This window comes from Symsagittifera roscoffensis, unplaced genomic scaffold (assembly GCF_963678635.1).
Source record: "Symsagittifera roscoffensis unplaced genomic scaffold, txSymRosc1.1 SCAFFOLD_279, whole genome shotgun sequence".
Lineage (NCBI taxonomy): Eukaryota > Metazoa > Xenacoelomorpha > Acoela > Convolutidae > Symsagittifera > Symsagittifera roscoffensis.
Window position 1 is genome coordinate 52,277 of NW_026971677.1, and position 20,791 is coordinate 73,067.

At 34.0% G+C, this 20,791-nt stretch overlaps 1 protein-coding gene across 1 annotated transcript; it reads right to left on the bottom strand.

The window, feature by feature from the left end:
- Nucleotides 1-17,825: 17,825 nt before the first annotated feature.
- LOC134856645 (lysoplasmalogenase TMEM86A-like) lies at nt 17,826-19,595 on the bottom strand (the record flags this gene model as incomplete). Its single annotated transcript, XM_063872925.1, is given in 4 exon segments — nt 17,826-18,395; nt 18,670-18,875; nt 19,116-19,248; nt 19,437-19,595. Coding segments are annotated over 4 exon segments (771 nt in total). The 3' UTR covers nt 17,826-18,086.
- Between the last annotated feature and the right edge of the window lie 1,196 nt (nt 19,596-20,791).

Sequence of the window (20,791 nt, forward strand, 5' to 3'; positions counted from 1 at the left end):
AGATTTTGTTGTTGAATTGGTTGTTGATGTTGTGCATCTATTGATTGTGGAGAAAAATTTCTATGATTTGTACGTGTTCTCTGTATTCCTTGTCTACGATATTCTTGAGTATTTGGTGCAAATATATCTGGTTGTAAGAAATCATCATCTGAGGATAAATAATCCATTTGATAAGATGTCTGTTTTTTATTTTTATTTTGTTGAAAAAATGGGTAATTTTCACTGTGATCCTGTGGAGGATTTGTTTGGAAATTTATTGAATTAGGTTGGGTCATTGGGTTATCCCAATTTCGAGATCTTGTATATTGGTTAAAATTTCTTTGTGGTTGATTATATGTTTTTGATGGATGTGTATAATTATAATTATGGTCTGTAAAGTTGTTTCTAGTGAATGTTTTGCGTGTTTTTGATGGTATTGTCATGGGTCTGTATGTTTGGTAATCCTTATGTGAATATTTAGGGGCAACCGAAGGTTTAACGGTTGATTGTAAGGTTACCTGTGTTTGTGAAGGATTTGTATTTCTTGGTGTTGTTAAATTTGGGCGTATTGGTGAAATACTTTGTTGTGTAGTTGTTGTGTGTACAATTTCTTCATTTATGAAGTGTGATGGTGTCTGGATATCTTGTTGAGTAAGATTCCTAGTTCCATTGAGGTTTTCATTGTGTATGACTGTAGAGTTTAAACTATTATTTTGTGTATCGGGAAAAAATGTATTATAGTTTAATGGTGTTGCATCAATGGTGAATGGTATTATTTTTACATAATCTCTTATGTAAGATATCGTACTTATTGCTTGACTTGAGATTGATTGTGGGAAGCTTATAAATGCGGGATGAGACCATTCGGGGTCCCAAACATAATCTGATTGTTCTGTGATAGCGGTATCATCGTTCGAGTTTTGGGGTCTAAAATTTTTTCTTGCTTGTGCAATTAAATCAATATTGTGTGTGAAATAATCTATTATGAACCATGCCAAAATTTTTTGTAGATCGTGTTTTGTATGTTGTGAAACGTCGTCTTTCGTGAAATTTTCTTTAATGATGTTTAAATAACTAGAGAGTAGTGTGATTTCATGTCGTACTCTTAAATGTTTAGATGTTTCTGTCGGTGAGACATTTGTTATTGGGATTTCGTTTTCTAATATCGAAATATAACTATATATTATTGCGAAAACTTCATTGGTGAATATGGAGTTTGCTCTTTGTGAGTTATGATATTGGATGCTTTTTATATATTCTGAAAAAACTTTTGAAAATTCTAAATCAAGATCGTCTGTTTGAATTGTATATTTTCTATTATTATGGTTTGGTGAGGTGAATTCTATGGAGTAGATTCCATACTGTTGTGTTATGTTGCATATATCTTTTAAGTAGTGGTCTATGATTTGTCTTTTGATTTTTACATCTGGGAAATCTGTTTTACATGGACTGATTCCGGGTTCAAATAAATTTAATAGTAAATTTTTGCAAAATATATGCTGTCCTCTATCAGTGGTTGCATCTATTATAAAAGGAAAGATTTCATCATCATCTGGGCTTTCTTCACCTGGGGTGTGCGTTGAGCTCATTTTTTCGTTCGATGACTGTTAATATGTAATTATTAATGTGTCGAATTGGTTGATTCCAATTGTATAAATGTACTGGTTTGTGTTTATACTGCTTTTTTATTCTTCTTTTTCCTCTTTTTGATGATTTTGAAGTTGTTTCTGAGTCAGAAAAATATAATTGATCGTGAAGTGGGCAATTTTTATCTATTGATTCTTTTAGTTTGTAAAGTTCGTCTAAACTGTTGGTTTCTGATTCTGAAAATGCGTTTCGATTTTTTGAAAATCTTTTTCGTGTTATTTGTCTTTGTTTCGTTATTATTTTTCTTTTTAGTGTTTGTCGTTTTGTTCGAATGTATCCAACTGTTTATGTATGAGGTGTGATTACAAGGTCGTATTTTTTGTTATCTATTTCACAATTGTGTAAAACGATTGTTTGTTTATTTCCTAGGTTTTTAAATGACATAAGGTTTAGGATGACGGATGCAAAAGGTTGTTAAATGATTTCTATTTTCCTAAACTGTTAGTTCTTACGATTTTTTGGTTAGCTTAACCTGGGTCTATTTGTTCAGGGTTGGAGAGAAAAGTATATCGATTCCGAAGAATGATTTTTTACTTTCTCGTGGCTAGTATAAGTTAAGGTGTTAACTTACTTAATCTTACTTAGGGGTAGTGATTGTGTTCAAGGGTTGGAGAATAGTAAATCGATCCACAAGGTTCAGGTATAATTAGAACGCGAGTAGTTCGTTAGATACTATTTTAAACTTACTAAGTCTAAGATTTATCCTGGGTCTGTTAAGAGGGGGGGTCAAGTGAAGGATGAATAACCGAAATTCTTCACTGTTTATCCTAATTTGAATGATTAGTTTTGTTTAAAAATTTCTATTAGTCTTAGGTCTTTAGAAAGGGTTGGGTAGTGAATCGACGTTTGAGGTCGTTAGACACTAATTAAGTGGGTGGGGGAGAACAAAGTTGTTCTGTTTGATCCAAGGATAAGCCTTGATGATCAAATTTGAAATTTAATTAAGTAGAAAATGATTTAAGATCCAAGGATAAGCCTTGATGATCTGGTTTTAAAATTAAGTGAATTTAAGTTTTAATAAAATTTTAAATGTGTGTAAAGGAAAGATTTAGTGTTTTGATGATATTAGTGGGTTTATGATTGCTGTTATGTTTTAGGTGATGGAGCTGGAACAACAGGATGATTTATGATTACTAACCATTTATTGTCATGCTACTAATTTTTATTTTTTATTTTTCAATAAATATTTTTCAAACATGTTTTGTATATTACTGCCGAGTTTTAGGAAAACGATCTTAGATCTTTTTATCAATCGTTATTGTATATTAATAATTTTGCTTAGCGCCTGAAATGATTTTGAAGATTAACTTCAAGGTTTTATGTTTGCAAATGAAAATCTAAATTCATTGCCAGTAGTATTCTAAATATAAAAGTTTGTTCTGGTTTTTGCCTAACTATCATATAGCTATATGGCAAGTTTCTACTTTGTCGTATGTCGTCTCTGGTTCGAGGTCTTCTTCCAATTCCGGGTAGTTCTGTTATGGTTCGGAATATTGGCTCTGATCTATTGAGTCGTAGAGACATTTCGATTAAATTATTGTCGTATAACATTTTGTAAATGTTTTTGTCTAATTTCTAATCTATTTTGGTTAATTCTAAGCTATTAAGGTCTTGTTCGAGACTTATGGTCGCACCAGATGAGTTAGGACTGGGGTGTATAACTCATAGAGTAATTTCGGATAGGGTACACCGTCTGCTCGTCACGCTATCTTATTTTCGGCCGGATAGATTCGTGCAACTTCTTAGTCTAATACCGATCCTAATCTTACTCTTATACTATCTAGTCTCAGGTTGTTTAACTAGTCTCTGCTAGGCTCAATAGATCTAGGGTATACTGGTTTATTGCGGCTGCTGAAGTGCTCGGGAGAGTCCAACTAATTTCTAAGTTAAATTCAAATCTCTCTGGTGCTGAAATTACAAGTAACTTCAGCACTTACAAATAAGTGGGTTGTTAGTTAGATGGATCATGATTGGTTAATATTAAATACTTTACATTGGTAAAATATCTAATTTATCCAATCATAAAATGTAGTTTAGATCAGGTTCCAATCCGTCCCTCCTCGAGAAAATCCTAGATCCGCCCTTGATCAACACAACACTATATAAAATCAATTGCCCTTTTTCGTGTATTCTAATTGTTGCTACCTCGCCGCAATAGTAAGCTCAGATTTTTAAATAAATTGGAAAATTGCAGCAAGATTACCGGGCCGAAATAATCACTAATTATTTTCGCCGCATCGATAAAAATTTGGCATTTCTCGGCGGTCTCGACAATTTCAGGTATGTTTCGACCATCTCAACCAAATTCTTTTCCCATTTAAACTCTAACGATGTGTTCGTTCAGATCGTTGCGATTGAATGAACTCGTTTTCACAATTTTGTTGAAGAATAACACGTTTCTTATTATTCAATAGGATTTCCTCGCACTCAGATTGTGTTTTGTACTTCGCGTACCGTTTTTTTTCCTCGTACCACTTGTTATTTGTCATTTAGTTGATGGAGACCTCACAAGTTTTCGCAAAATTCCTTCTTTTTGTTCGTTGTTGTTTCCATATTTTGAACTCTTCATGTCTACTGGCCGCTGCCTCTTCCCCCGTTTGAGACGCTTGTATTGTTCCATATCTTTGGTTCTGTTTTATTTGGGCCTCTACTATTGAGTATCATCTTCCATTATTTTTCTGACCATTAAAAATGGTGAATAATTTTGTATTCGGGTGTGTTTTGGTTTTGTGTTTTGGTATTTTTGTTTTGGTATTTTTGTTTTGGTATTTTTGTTTTCCACGAAAAATTAGCTACCACAAATATTCATCGGACTGGCTTGAGTGATATATCATATTGAAGCCCTTTCAGCCGTGATTCGAACAATGTAAAAAAAATTCAAAAAAATTTTTCCCAGTGTTGGGAAAAAGTTTTGATTTTTCGTCTAATTGTGTGCGAGTGAGCAGGCTTACATTAGCTAAGGCTATTGATGCCCAGATTCTCTTTTCGGATTATCGCCAATTGAAAATGGTCGCTTCATTGGGCTCAGGAATGTGGCGGCTCCATGGTATGATTCGGCCAGAATGAAAAACTTACCCGCAACTTTGATTCGGTTGACTGCGCCATAATATAATATTGGAAAACTCTAACTAGGTTTGTACAAACTATGTACAACTAAACTGAAAGAACAAAAGAAATAAGGAACGTGATGAATTAAACTGTTTGTTCGAAAATTAACTTGAACAGTGAATGATCGACCGATGTTAAAATCATAGAGTATGTTGACTGGTATCATTTGTTTGTGGTCCTGATAAATTTATTTTATCAGTTAAATTTTCTTTTTCAATTAGTGGAAAATGGTCTTTCTTAGGTGGGTGTTGTTTTGTTCGTTTTTGTTGGGTGTTATTTTTTATCCATTGAGAATATGGGATTGGTTTGAAAAGTGATGTTCCCAGCAGATCAACTTCATAATGATTATTTTGACAATCTAAATAAAGTGGGAAATGTTGTAAACTATTTATTTGTGATTGTTCAATATCAGTTTTTACTGCATATTTGCATTCCAATCGGGGTGATGTTTCGTTTTCTGCAAGGTAGAATTTTATGTTTTTGGGTATTTCAACTGTTGTTTTTCGTGTAAGTAATTCAGGTGGTGTATTTCGACTTAAGGTGTCTGGTAATGCAAGATTTTTTCCTGCAGTCCAAACTATATGTAAGTTTGGAAATTTCATTAGAATTAGTTGAAATCTGTAAACTCGGTGGTTTGGGTTAGATTTTTGTGTAAAGAGAAAGATGATTGGTTTATGGTCTGTGAATAAAACTGTGGGGTGTTTTGATCCAAGTATCAGAAATTCATATTCTGTCAGTGTATATATTATGGCTGTACATTCTCTCATTAGAGTTGAGAGTCGTAGCTCTGCTTGAGTGAATAATCGAGAATTTGCTGATATGAGGTTCATTTTATTTGTACCATTATGTGATTGTAATAGTGCTGCACCGATGCCAAAGTTCGAAGCATCGCACATTGCATAAAATGGTTGATTTGAATCTGGAATTGTGTTTGAAATTTGTTCAGTTAAAAGTTTCTTTATTTCTTCAAATCGTGTTTGATGTTCTGTGTTCCATTCAAAATTATTTTGTTGTCTAAGGATGTTATAAAATGGTCGTAGATATAATTGCATTTTATAAACATATTTACTTAAAAAGTTTAACATTCCAAGAAATTCTTGGATTTTCTTTTTATTTGTTGGTGGTTGAAGTTTTTGAATAGCGTCAATGCGTGATTTCAATGGAGTGATTGTTTTTCTTTCTATATTATGTCCTAAGAATTTAACTCTTGTCAAAAAGAAGTGTGATTTATCGGGGGCGGCCTTCAGATTTTCGTTCTGAAGTATTTGGTGATATTTTTCTAAAACATTGAACATCTCGTCTTTTGTTTGTGATTGCATAAAAACATCGTCTAAATAGGTGATTGCGTTTTTCTTGAGTATTAGTGGTCTAAAAATTTTGCTCATAAAAGCTGAAAATGCTGCTGGTCCTATGGATATTCCATAGAATAAGCGGTTGAATTCATATTGTTGGTTTCCGATAACAAATTGTGTTAAACGTCGTGATTGTTCATCTAGTGGCATTTGATTGTATGCACTATTCATATCGGCGGTTGTAAAGTATTTGCCGTTTATTTTTGTTAAAATAACTTGTATTGGTTCAATGGGCCAATTACATTTTGATTCATCTATAAGTGAATTGAGGTATCTAGCATCGAGAACGATTTTTAATGATTCTCCTTTAGCTAGAATGATAACGGGGTTGATAAATGTGTTCCCTTTTGGTTGTTCTTCTTTATTAACTGGTGATATAATGTTGTATTGTTCTAAAATATCGAGTAATCTGTTCACTTTATCATGTAAGTGAATTGGTACTTTACTTGCTCTCTGTTTTTTGAAAACTGCGTCTGGTTTTAACGGGAGATGTAGTGATGAACTGATTTTTCCAACATCGAATTTTGATGTTGCATAGACTGATGAATATTTAATTAGCTGTTTGGCTAACTTTTCGAATTCGTCTTGTGTTATTTGTGAATGTTGGAAATTAAACATTGTTAAAAATTTCTGTTGGTCCTCTGTGTAGTTACTTATGTTGAATGTAGGTTTGAAATATGGAGTTTTTGTGAAATAATCCGTATTTCTGTTTTCGTTACTTATTATATTATTTATAGATAATTCTTCATTAAGAATTGTAGATTGGCAAATATCTAGTAATTGGAGTATATTATTTACGCGATAAGCTTTTTCGTGTATTGGTGATATTGTAGCGTTGGTTTCACAATATCCTAGAAGTCCTAAAGGTAATGTTACTTGGTAAGGTGTGTTGTTATAGACATGTAAGGAAATGATATCTGAATTCGAATTTTTCAAATATTTTATGGATGAGATTGTGATTTTGAAAAATTTGTGAATAGGTTTGAATTCAAAATCTGACATATAAAATTTTTGTTTGTTTTGTTCTTTATCATATTGGTGAACTTGTTTGATTGAAAAATTATAGATATTTCCTGATAGTGGTTTTAGGTGTTTTCTTTGTTGGTTAAATATCGGGTAGAATTTTGAAAAGAATGGTGGTTGTTTATTTAATCTTTGAAAAAATGTTAAGGATGTTTCTTTTGTTTTTGTATATTTATCTTTGATTAATATTTTACTATTTAGGATGTTAATTGTTGGTATATACTTCGAAATAAATGGTATTCCAATGATATTATATTTAATATCAGTGATATGGAATATTTGTTTAAATGGCTTATTTAAAATTTTGCTTTGCTCCATTGTTCTGGTGGGGAGGAGAAATAATTGGATTTTTCCGTAGTTTATCAATGTTGATCCTTGTGCTGTTGCTAACTTACTGGAGGTTTCAAGAGGTGTTAGCTTTGGGTGTAAAGTTTTTATTTCATTCCATGTGGGGATGTTTATTATGTTTGATTCTGCTCCTGAATCAATTAAAAAATCTATTTCAAGGTCTGGTGGTTGAAATTCTTTATTTCTTGGGCTTTCTAAGAGAAATGGTATTGTCCAAATTTTTTCTTTGGGTTGTTCTTTTTGTATATTTTGATAAATGTGGTTTGTATTCAAGCATTTTGTTTTGATATTTTTATTGGTTTGATTTGTAGTGTTAATCTCATTTGTTTCTTGCGTCGTTGGTGTGGAATTTATGGGTGTAGTGTAATAATTTTGAAGAAATTCTGATTGATTTTCATATATGTGTGATGAAAAAGGTTGTTCATATATGACAGATTCATAGTCATTTTCGACTTTTATCATATTGATAGAAAGAGTGTTTTCAGTATCACTTTCTGAATCTGATGATGTACAGTTTATTTGATTGAGTTGTAACGTATCAGTTACTGTGTCATCAATACCTGGAGGGTCTGATGTTGTTTCTGGATTAGATTGTACTTGATTAATATGTCTTTGATGTTTAGGTGTACTACTTCTGTGGCGATTATTAGAATGATTATAGTTATTATTATTCCGGTGTGGTGATTGGGAATAATTTCTATAACGATTATTATAACTTGAGTGTCGATTTTGTGAATTATTTCGCGATCTATTTTGATAATTGTTGTTTGGTCTGTTATAGTTCGATCTATTATATGAGTTATTCCTTGATCGATTGTTCGGGTAATTCTGGTTTCGGTTGTTTGAATAACTTCTATTTCGATTATAGGAGTAGTTTCTATTCCTATCGTATGATGAATTTCGTGATTGGTTGTTTGGATAGTAGTTATTTCTTGATTGGGAATTAGATCTAGAAACAAATCGTTGTGTATTTGAATGTGATCTGGAGTAGTTATTTCGACTATTTGGTCTATTGTAGTGATTTTGTGATGAATTATGCGTGTTTCTTCGTTCTGGTGATCTTCCTCTATAACTTGAGTTATATGGTGATTGATTTCTTGTATAATTTGTATTGTTCGGGAGTGGTTTTCCTGAACTGTTGTTGCTGTAGACTGTTTTGTTCGGTAGGTTTTGATCTTTTTTCATGTATTGATGGAATGATTTATTTGGTTCTTTATATTTTTGAGGTTTATTTTGATTGTCTTGCTGTTTTTGTCTACATTCGGAAATACTATGTCCGTATCGTCGGAAATAATTACACCATTTTTTGAAAGATGGTTTGCCTTTAAAGTTTGGGTTCTTTTCGTAAATATTGAGTATTTCAGTGATTTTTTCAACGAGGTCTGTCTCTGATTCCTGTATATTATTAATATTAGTGGGAGTCGTTTCAATTCTGTTAACGTATTGTAATTTCAGATTTTCCGTTTCTTCTAGTTTCATCGTGATTTCTGCTTGTTCTAATTTGTCTACTAGTTTTCGAAAATCTAAATCGGGTTCTCGAATTGAAGAAGGATGGGATGCTCTCTTTTTTATTGCTATTTTCCTTAATTGTGGTGTTAAGGTCATCATTAAGATTTCTGTCATCTTTGTGTTTTTATAGTCGTGTGTATTTAGTGAATATGCTTTTCGAACTAGTGTTTCGATTCGTACTGCTAATTGCTTGATGGTTTCGTTTGGTAATCTGCGAATTTCATTACATAAAACTCTTTGTTGTTGTTTGTTTCTTTCGGAGTCAAACATTTTTGAAAATTCCTGTGTAAACCTTTTCCAGTTTGATTTTATTTCTAGAGGTAGTACTGAAAACCATTTTTGGGCTGCGCCATCTAAGGTTGTTTGTATTAACGCTGTGCGTCGATGTATCCAGTTTTGATGTAGTGGCGTATTAATTGGCTCAGGTCCAATATTTAAAATCAGGTTTGCTGTTACTGCATTTAAATAATCTTCTACAGAGTATTCAGGGTCTGTTCCTGTGAAAACCATTAAAGGTTTGTTTGATGTTATTGATGATCCACCCATAAGGTATGGATTCATTGTCATTTGTAATGATTCTGCTGCATTTGGCATTTGAGAAAAATTTGAAAGTTGGTTTCTTGTTATTTCATGTTGTTGGAGATAATATGGGAGTGGTATTTCATTTTGCATTTGTGATGGTTGATACGAGTGTGCAGTCATTGGATTTTGTTGTTGAATTGGTTGAAAAGATTGTGTATTAATTAGATTTTGTTGTTGAATTGGTTGTTGATGTTGTGCATCTATTGATTGTGGAGAAAAATTTCTATGATTTGTACGTGTTCTCTGTATTCCTTGTCTACGATATTCTTGAGTATTTGGTGCAAATATATCTGGTTGTAAGAAATCATCATCTGAGGATAAATAATCCATTTGATAAGATGTCTGTTTTTTATTTTTATTTTGTTGAAAAAATGGGTAATTTTCACTGTGATCCTGTGGAGGATTTGTTTGGAAATTTATTGAATTAGGTTGGGTCATTGGGTTATCCCAATTTCGAGATCTTGTATATTGGTTAAAATTTCTTTGTGGTTGATTATATGTTTTTGATGGATGTGTATAATTATAATTATGGTCTGTAAAGTTGTTTCTAGTGAATGTTTTGCGTGTTTTTGATGGTATTGTCATGGGTCTGTATGTTTGGTAATCCATATGTGAATATTTAGGGGCAACCGAAGGTTTAACGGTTGATTGTAAGGTTACCTGTGTTTGTGAAGGATTTGTATTTCTTGGTGTTGTTAAATTTGGGCGTATTGGTGAAATACTTTGTTGTGTAGTTGTTGTGTGTACAATTTCTTCATTTATGAAGTGTGATGGTGTCTGGATATCTTGTTGAGTAAGATTCCTAGTTCCATTGAGGTTTTCATTGTGTATGACTGTAGAGTTTAAACTATTATTTTGTGTATCGGGCAAAAATGTATTATAGTTTAATGGTGTTGCATCAATGGTGAATGGTATTATTTTTACATAATCTCTTATGTAAGATATCGTACTTATTGCTTGACTTGAGATTGATTGTGGGAAGCTTATAAATGCGGGATGAGACCATTCGGGGTCCCAAACATAATCTGATTGTTCTGTGATAGCGGTATCATCGTTCGAGTTTTGGGGTCTAAAATTTTTTCTTGCTTGTGCAATTAAATCAATATTGTGTGTGAAATAATCTATTATGAACCATGCCAAAATTTTTTGTAGATCGTGTTTTGTATGTTGTGAAACGTCGTCTTTCGTGAAATTTTCTTTAATGATGTTTAAATAACTAGAGAGTAGTGTGATTTCATGTCGTACTCTTAAATGTTTAGATGTTTCTGTCGGTGAGACATTTGTTATTGGGATTTCGTTTTCTAATATCGAAATATAACTATATATTATTGCGAAAACTTCATTGGTGAATATGGAGTTTGCTCTTTGTGAGTTATGATATTGGATGCTTTTTATATATTCTGAAAAAACTTTTGAAAATTCTAAATCAAGATCGTCTGTTTGAATTGTATATTTTCTATTATTATGGTTTGGTGAGGTGAATTCTATGGAGTAGATTCCATACTGTTGTGTTATGTTGCATATATCTTTTAAGTAGTGGTCTATGATTTGTCTTTTGATTTTTACATCTGGGAACTCTGTTTTACATGGACTGATTCCGGGTTCAAATAAATTTAATAGTAAATTTTTGCAAAATATATGCTGTCCTCTATCAGTGGTTGCATCTATTATAAAAGGAAAGATTTCATCATCATCTGGGCTTTCTTCACCTGGGGTGTGCGTTGAGCTCATTTTTTTGTTCGATGACTGTTAATATGTAATTATTAATGTGTCGAATTGGTTGATTCCAATTGTATAAATGTACTGGTTTGTGTTTATACTGCTTTTTTATTCTTCTTTTTCCTCTTTTTGATGAATTTGAAGTTGTTTCTGAGTCAGAAAAATATAATTGATCGTGAAGTGGGCAATTTTTATCTATTGATTCTTTTAGTTTGTAAAGTTCGTCTAAACTGTTGGTTTCTGATTCTGAAAATGCGTTTCGATTTTTTGAAAATCTTTTTCGTGTTATTTGTCTTTGTTTCGTTATTATTTTTCTTTTTAGTGTTTGTCGTTTTGTTCGAATGTATCCAACTGTTTGTGTATGAGGTGTGATTACAAGGTCGTATTTTTTGTTATCTATTTCACAATTGTGTAAAACGATTGTTTGTTTATTTCCTAGGTTTTTAAATGACATAAGGTTTAGGATGACGGATGCAAAAGGTTGTTAAATGATTTCTATTTTCCTAAACTGTTAGTTCTTACGATTTTTTGGTTAGCTTAACCTGGGTCTATTTGTTCAGGGTTGGAGAGAAAAGTATATCGATTCCGAAGAATGATTTTTTACTTTCTCGTGGCTAGTATAAGTTAAGGTGTTAACTTACTTAATCTTACTTAGGGGTAGTGATTGTGTTCAAGGGTTGGAGAATAGTAAATCGATCCACAAGGTTCAGGTATAATTAGAACGCGAGTAGTTCGTTAGATACTATTTTAAACTTACTAAGTCTAAGATTTATCCTGGGTCTGTTAAGAGGGGGGGTCAAGTGAAGGATGAATAACCGAAGTTCTTCACTGTTTATCCTAATTTGAATGATTAGTTTTGTTTAAAAATTTCTATTAGTCTTAGGTCTTTAGAAAGGGTTGGGTAGTGAATCGACGTTTGAGGTCGTTAGACACTAATTAAGTGGGTGGGGGAGAACAAAGTTGTTGTGTTTGATCCAAGGATAAGCCTTGATGATCAAATTTGAAATTTAATTAAGTAGAAAATGATTTAAGATCCAAGGATAAGCCTTGATGATCTGGTTTTAAAATTAAGTGAATTTAAGTTTTAATAAAATTTTAAATGTGTGTAAAGGAAAGATTTAGTGTTTTGATGATATTAGTGGGTTTATGATTGCTGTTATGTTTTAGGTGATGGAGCTGGAACAACAGGATGATTTATGATTACTAACCATTTATTGTCATGCTACTAATTTTTATTTTTTATTTTTCAATAAATATTTTTCAAACATGTTTTGTATATTACTGCAGAGTTTTAGGAAAACGATCTTAGATCTTTTTATCAATCGTTATTGTATATTAATAATTTTGCTTAGCGCCTGAAATGATTTTGAAGATTAACTTCAAGGTTTTATGTTTGCAAATGAAAATCTAAATTCATTGCCAGTAGTATTCTAAATATAAAAGTTTGTTCTGGTTTTTGCCTAACTATCATATAGCTATATGGCAAGTTTCTACTTTGTCGTATGTCGTCTCTGGTTCGAGGTCTTCTTCCAATTCCGGGTAGTTCTGTTATGGTTCGGAATATTGGCTCTGATCTATTGAGTCGTAGAGACATTTCGATTAAATTATTGTCGTATAACATTTTGTAAATGTTTTTGTCTAATTTCTAATCTATTTTGGTTAATTCTAAGCTATTAAGGTCTTGTTCGAGACTTATGGTCGCACCAGATGAGTTAGGACTGGGGTGTATAACTCATAGAGTAATTTCGGATAGGGTACACCGTCTGCTCGTCACGCTATCTTATTTTCGGCCGGATAGATTCGTGCAACTTCTTAGTCTAATACCGATCCTAATCTTACTCTTATACTATCTAGTCTCAGGTTGTTTAACTAGTCTCTGCTAGGCTCAATAGATCTAGGGTATACTGGTTTATTGCGGCTGCTGAAGTGCTCGGGAGAGTCCAACTAATTTCTAAGTTAAATTCAAATCTCTCTGGTGCTGAAATTACAAGTAACTTCAGCACTTACAAATAAGTGGGTTGTTAGTTAGATGGATCATGATTGGTTAATATTAAATACTTTACATTGGTAAAATATCTAATTTATCCAATCATAAAATGTAGTTTAGATCAGGTTCCAATCCGTCCCTCCTCGAGAAAATCCTAGATCCGCCCTTGATCAACACAACACTATATAAAATCAATTGCCCTTTTTCGTGTATTCTAATTGTTGCTACCTCGCCGCAATAGTAAGCTCAGATTTTTAAATAAATTGGAAAATTGCAGCAAGATTACCGGGCCGAAATAATCACTAATTATTTTCGCCGCATCGATAAACATTTGGCATTTCTCGGCGGTCTCGACAATTTCAGGTATGTTTCGACCATCTCAACCAAATTCTTTTCCCATTTAAACTCTAACGATGTGTTCGTTCAGATCGTTGCGATTGAATGAACTCGTTTTCACAATTTTGTTGAAGAATAACACGTTTCTTATTATTCAATAGGATTTCCTCGCACTCAGATTGTGTTTTGTACTTCGCGTACCGTTTTTTTCCTCGTACCACTTGTTATTTGTCATTTAGTTGATGGAGACCTCACAAGTTTTCGCAAAATTCCTTCTTTTTGTTCGTTGTTGTTTCCATATTTTGAACTCTTCATGTCTACTGGCCGCTGCCTCTTCCCCCGTTTGAGACGCTTGTATTGTTCCATATCTTTGGTTCTGTTTTATTTGGGCCTCTACTATTGAGTATCATCTTCCATTATTTTTCTGACCATTAAAAATGGTGAATAATTTTGTATTCGGGTGTGTTTTGGTATTTGTGTTTTGGTATTTTTGTTTTGGTATTTTTGTTTTGGTATTTTTGTTTTCCACGAAAAATTAGCTACCACAAATATTCATCGGACTGGCTTGAGTGATATATCATATTGAAGCCCTTTCAGCCGTGATTCGAACAATGTAAAAAAAATTCAAAAAAATTTTTCCCAGTGTTGGGAAAAAGTTTTGATTTTTCGTCTAATTGTGTGCGAGTGAGCAGGCTTACATTAGCTAAGGCTATTGATGCCCAGATTCTCTTTTCGGATTATCGCCAATTGAAAATGGTCGCTTCATTGGGCTCAGGAATGTGGCGGCTCCATGGTATGATTCGGCCAGAATGAAAAACTTACCCGCAACTTTGATTCGGTTGACTGCGCCATAATATAATATTGGAAAACTCTAACTAGGTTTGTACAAACTATGTACAACTAAACTGAAAGAACAAAAGAAATAAGGAACGTGATGAATTAAACTGTTTGTTCGAAAATTAACTTGAACAGTGAATGATCGACCGATGTTAAAATCATAGAGTATGTTGACTGGTATCTTCAAGTTCCTCTGTTTTTCTAGATTTCAATACCTAGGAGACTTTTAGTGACAAGTACACGGCACCTTATTCGACAATTTCAGTGGTTTGGGATGGCCCACAGGTCGTCGAACCGCAAACATTGACTGCGGCTAACCCCGATTGTGGTCGTTGTTTTATGTTCGAATCGAACATAATCTAGAGTATGGTTAGGCCAAAAGGGGGGGGGGGGAATTCCACGCACGTTCGAATCATTAGACTGCGCCATAATAAACTATTCTAATGCTGTATACCTATGTACAATTACTGTACATAAACTTAAAAGAATAAAACTATTAAAAGCAAGTATGTGAATTAAGAACGTTCTAAAAAGACAACTGAGCTTTGTCTCATATCGACCAATGGTCGTAACTAAATTGGTTAACAGGTATTAATTAAGTAACGAAGGTCATTTAAGACACTAAAACAAATCACAACATAAGGTACACCGTCTCTTCATCACGCTATCTTACTTTTGGCCGGATGGATTCGTGCAAATTCTTAGTCTAATACCAATCCTAATCTTACTCTTGTATCTCCCCGCAATAATGGATCTATCGTATACTGGTATCTGCGGGTTAGGCAACGGAGCTTGTTCCAAACGAGAACAACTGTCTTCTAAATTATATTCAAATTGTTCTGGTGCTGAAACTACAAGTAGTTTCAGCACTAGAAATAATTGTCAGTGTTAGTTATGGATCATGAATGATTAGTAAGTAATATGTTATAGAGATAGTTTCGTGAAGAATATAATTGGTTATAAATACTTGTTTTAAATTGTTTCCACATCATACCGTCACGTTTGAACATCGACATATACTTACAAAACATAATTTGCAATTCAACTATAAATTTCTTCCGGGCTCTTCCCGTAATTTGATAAAACCACCACTTGATTTTCTAATGCTTTTGTAAAGCCAAAAATATTGCAGGCAAATAAATTTTTTGCCAAATAAAGAAAGCTAGAGTTAAAACTCTCCAACGGTCCTCCTCGCAGAAACAGACAAAGAGCAGGTATAGGACTCAGCAGCCTTCGTCACATCAACACCATATAGAGCTAATTCCTCAGCGATCTCTCCAAGTTCCTCTGTTTTTCTAGATTTCAATACCTAGGAGATTTTTAGTGACAAGTACACGGTACCTTATTCGACAATTTCAGTGGTTTGGGATGGCCCACAGGTCGTCGAACCGCAAACATTGACTGCGGCTAACCCGGATCGTGGTCGTTGTTTTATGTTCGATCGAATCATGAGTCGAGCACCTCAGCCCGGGTTATACTTTTTCACCACCAAAGGGTCTTCTTTTGTCTATATGAACTGAAACCGGATTCTTTTGGTTCAGGCGGTCTGAAACCGGATTTTGTTGGTCCACACGATCTGAAACCGGATTCTTTCGGTCCACATGGTCTGAAGCTGGATACTTTCGGTCCACATGGTCTGAATCCGGATTCCTTCGGTCCACACGGTCTGAATCCGGATTTCTTGGGTGCACACGGTCTGAAAGCGGATTCACTCAGTCCACACGGTCTGAACATAGTATTTTCTGGTCCCAACGGTCTGAACATGCTAAAATCTGGTCTACACGGTCTGAACATGAAATCACGACCTCGACCCGGGAAGGACCATTCGAAATCTGATTAACCAATGTGCGTAAAAATCTTACCAGAGGAAAAACAGACGACACCGCCAACGCCCAATAGAGTGTCGGAACCAAGGAAAAGTTAGAGAGCACCAAAATTTTTCAGTGAGATACGCTTTGTGAACAAGGTCTGAGAAACGTTCATTCTGGACATGATGGTCGTAAACCTGGATGAAATCCAGTTCAAAGGCAATTTATTTTCAAACAAACGACTTGGTCAACCTCCGACTTCCTTATCTTATTTTTGCGACGACGTACAGACTTTCTCTTGTTGTAGAGACAACTATCACTTGGTCGTCAGTGACCATCCCCTCTCCTGGACCTCCTCAGTCAAAACCCTTAGATATTAGAAACAGTTTTCAAGCCAATGACAGTGCCTTCAGACTTGAGAGTAAAGTGACATTCCATCTACTGTAGACCAGCAAATCAAGAAAAATTAAGAAGAGTTTGACAGAAACAGTAGCAAAAACTAGAAACATTCTTTTTTATTCGTTATATCAAAAGTTTCTTTTAAATTTTTATCACATTTAAGTTGGATTTTAAACCCTGCATGGTTTTGACATATTTAGTGGATTTCGATGGTAAATTGAAAATTCATTTGTTCAGGTATTTTGTCGTCATGTGCGTACGCTTAATTTGCTGTAGATACTTTCACTTTTCTTTTGTTCATACCTTTTTGGTTATTGTGAAGTGTGAAATTTGTTCGCTTTACTTGTTCCTACTTCGGTCGATCTGCGTCACTGATCAAAATGGTCTTTCGGGTCGACCTCCATAGACCAAAAATGCTAATCATACAATTCCAAAAACTAAGTCTATGAAAAAAAACTAAACATACAAATTTCTTACATTTGGCTAAATTGGTGTCGTCGAGTTCTCAAAGGACGTTTTTCTTGTTTTGACTACAATTTTTAATTTAAATCAATTTTTAAAATCTTTAGTGTACATCCGTGTACATAGTTAGACTCAGTTAACCATTTTTTTTAAACTTAGTTTTTCTGGAAATGCTCTTGATCTGTTTACCGTGAGATTCAGTTCCTTGAAAAGGTTCACTTTGAGTTCCATGTCCACTGAAGAATGGCCGCTGTGTTACTAAGCAAGTTTTTCTCTTAATGCTTAGTCACAATCTTATGTGACATTAATGTACAGACAGGATGGTGAGTTGGGTTCTTAGGTCTAACTCTTAGAGTAATTTCGGATAGGGTACAGCGTCTGTTCGTCACGCTATCTTATTTTCGGCCGGATAGATTCGTGCAACTTCTTAGTCTAATACCGATCCTAATCTTAATCTTATATCTACTAGTCTCAGGGTGTTTAACTAGTCTCTGCTAGGCTCAATAGATCTAGAGTATACTGGCTTATTGCAACTGCTGAAATTCTCTTGGAGAGGCAACTAATTTCTAAGTTAAATTCAAATCTCTCTGGTGCTGAAATTACAAGTAATTTCAGCACTTACAGTGGGTTGTTAGTTAGATGGATCAGGATTGGTTAATATTAAATATTTTATAGTGATAAAATATCTAATTTATGACCAATAATAAAATGTAGTTTAGATCTGGTTCCAATGGTCCATACATACTATTTCGGTGCAGCATCTAGTTGATCTTTGCTTCGAGAAAAGTTTCTTTTTGTTCAATTTTTTCTATAACTATATAAAGGTACAGCAAGACTAGCCAGAGAAAATGAAATATTTTCAGATTAAATTGATTAAAACAACTAACAAAAAGTGATTCATGCACGTAATAACTAATGAATATTTATCTACTAATTACTTTCCGATATCATTGAAACTTCAGTTAACATCAATTGGCTGTAGTTTCATCTTCAAATAATTTTCTCTTTTCTTGGATTTTTGAACGAATTCGTCTCCGAGTATGCAATTAAGCCCTGTGCTAAATAATAGTAGCCCATTATTGCAATCCACGCGTAGGGAATGGTCACACAAAACTTGTTCACGGCAATAATAGTGTCCGAAATAATGAACAAACCAACGCCCACACATCTCAACGTGTCAGTGGAGGAGTTCTCGGTGTCGGTGGAGTGGATTTTGATGTCTAGACTTCTCCAGAAAGCCGTGTAGATCAACAGGCAGTAAATGAGGACAGCAAAAGATGTGACGTACAGTTCCAAACCCTAAAAAAGAAACTATTTCATTGACGAACATATAACTAAACATCATTGCTAAATAAACATTTTTAAAAAATTACTCATTTTTTAACAGCCAAAATGAAGGAAAATTTGATTTTTGTAAATGTGAAAAAAAAATTAAAAATCACGTAATCCTACCATTTTTGAATTGCTTGCAATATCTTTGAAATCGTTTCCAAATATTCAGAAAATATACTGTTGCACATTAAAATTTTTTTTCAACAGGAGAAAAGAAAAATACTCAAGCTTTCATTAGTACCTGCATGGAGTCTTCTTTGGTCAAGTGGAATCCAAAAATGACGGCTAGGTTTATGAAGGCAATAAAGTAGAGGGACATTCCGAGATGGCGAGTGACATTCTGCCAGCCGAAACTGCGAACGTAGCAGATCTGAGCCAGACTGAAGCCCAGAATTCCGAGGGGGAAGCTGAGGGTGTTTTTGAAGGCCAAGCACAGGTCGCCAAAACCTAAATTAACGGCATTTAAAAAATTGCTAAAACGTATCGAAAGAGTCCAGTCAAAAAGCTTTTACAATAAATTTTTTATAACTAGATGGCTTCAATTGTGGCCTTTTATTCAAAATCGATAATTCATTATCGATAACTTACCAAAACATTTTACGTCAATTTGTACGCTTTCTTTAGAATTAACAAATTTATATTTGCATTTATATATAATCCTGAAAAAAGAGAAATTGAAAAACTGACTTGAGAGACAAAATGCGCTGGCGTTGAGTCTGATTTTTTCTTGTTCTTCTTTCTCAAATATCCCCTTTGTCTTCTTGCACAAGTCGGCCGAGTGAGATTTGACCCAGAATGTCAAAAACACACACGGTAGCACCTGAAAAAGTTCAGTTTCAAAAACTATAATCAATAATTTTCTGAAGTAATTTTTACAGTCAGTAATTTATCTATAAAAAACAGTTATTTCTAAGGCTGCGACAGAGCAAACACGAAGTATGAAAGTACAAAAAAAATCTTTTTTTTGAAGAATTGAAAATTAACTAGTTTCATTGCATAACCAATGACCTTGAGAAGTATGAATATCCAGTCGGTGGCTCTTCTGGTCACAATTAATTCCAGATCGGTCTGGTTGCACACAAAGGGGAAGGCAAAATAGAGCCCACACAGGCCCACGAACAACTGTAGCATACTCTAGCCACACACTTTCTCCGAATCAAGTAATAGCTGATAAAAAATAACTTAAGTAAAGTTTTTCAAATTTTTTTAACTTTAGCTATGTTTTAAAATTTCTTACACTTGTGTACAAAATTAAAGAAAAAAATCAAGTTTTTACTCATTGAAACGCTCCTTCTTTTTTACTCATTGGGGGAGCGGTGGTGAAGTGGTTATGGGGGAGCGGTGGTGAAGTGGTTACGGGGGAGCGGTGGTGAAGTGGTTGGGGGAGCGGTGGTGAAGTGGTTACGTCTCCGCCTCTCAATCGAAAGGTCGGATGCTCGAGGCCCACCATGATCCGTGCTCGTTGCTTGAGGGTGAAGCAACATTACCCAGCCCAGAAAAATAACCAAAAAAATAATAATTGCATGTAGTTTTTAAAACAGGGGCACAACAGCGGTTCGCCGTGATGAGCTGTACAGCTCTTGTGTTGGTCATTTCCCCCGTGGATAAATGATCTTAATTTACAAATTACTCCTTCTTCTAAAGCACGATTCACTCCGAATCTTGGCAAAATTTTTACATACACTAAAAGCAAATGATCAAAACTACCATCCATGAAATTATTGTTCCGACTTTCGATACGAAAGTAACGGAATATTTGTGCTCGGTGGTTTTTTTTTCTTCAGATAAATTTCGGCTTTTTAACTAGCCATTTTTGACGGAATTTTTTTTGATCATTCAAAAGGTATTGTTGTCCTGAGCTTAAATTTGAAGCGATATTTCACCTGTGATCGTTTTTCGTAAAGTTATGAGGGTTTAAAGATTGCCATTTTGGCCATTTTGATTAATTTGGGACAATTAACGCGCGATATTATTTGCGCTATTAACGCGTAAGCGGATATTTAATCCGTCTTATAAATCGTTCCAAATTGGTTGAACGAAGCTGATTTGCCATAATTGATTTGTTACACGGAACGAAATCTATCTTTTTGTACGTTATATGGCGTGTGGGGGGATGGTTTTCATAAAAAATTCAAATTTTAGAAAAAAAAATTTTATTTTGTTTTATTTCATTTAATTTTTTAATGTTATTACTGCTCCATAAAACCTTAAAAGGCAGTCGGAACATTCAGGGCTTTGCCCTGATTCGAGCAGTCTTGTTAAAATTTGGTTTCAAGAACTTACCACAACTTGTAAAAACTTCGTGCAGACCAAGAAATCTGGCGTTTTCAGCCCCGGATTGAATTGATAAGTCTTCGAAACCA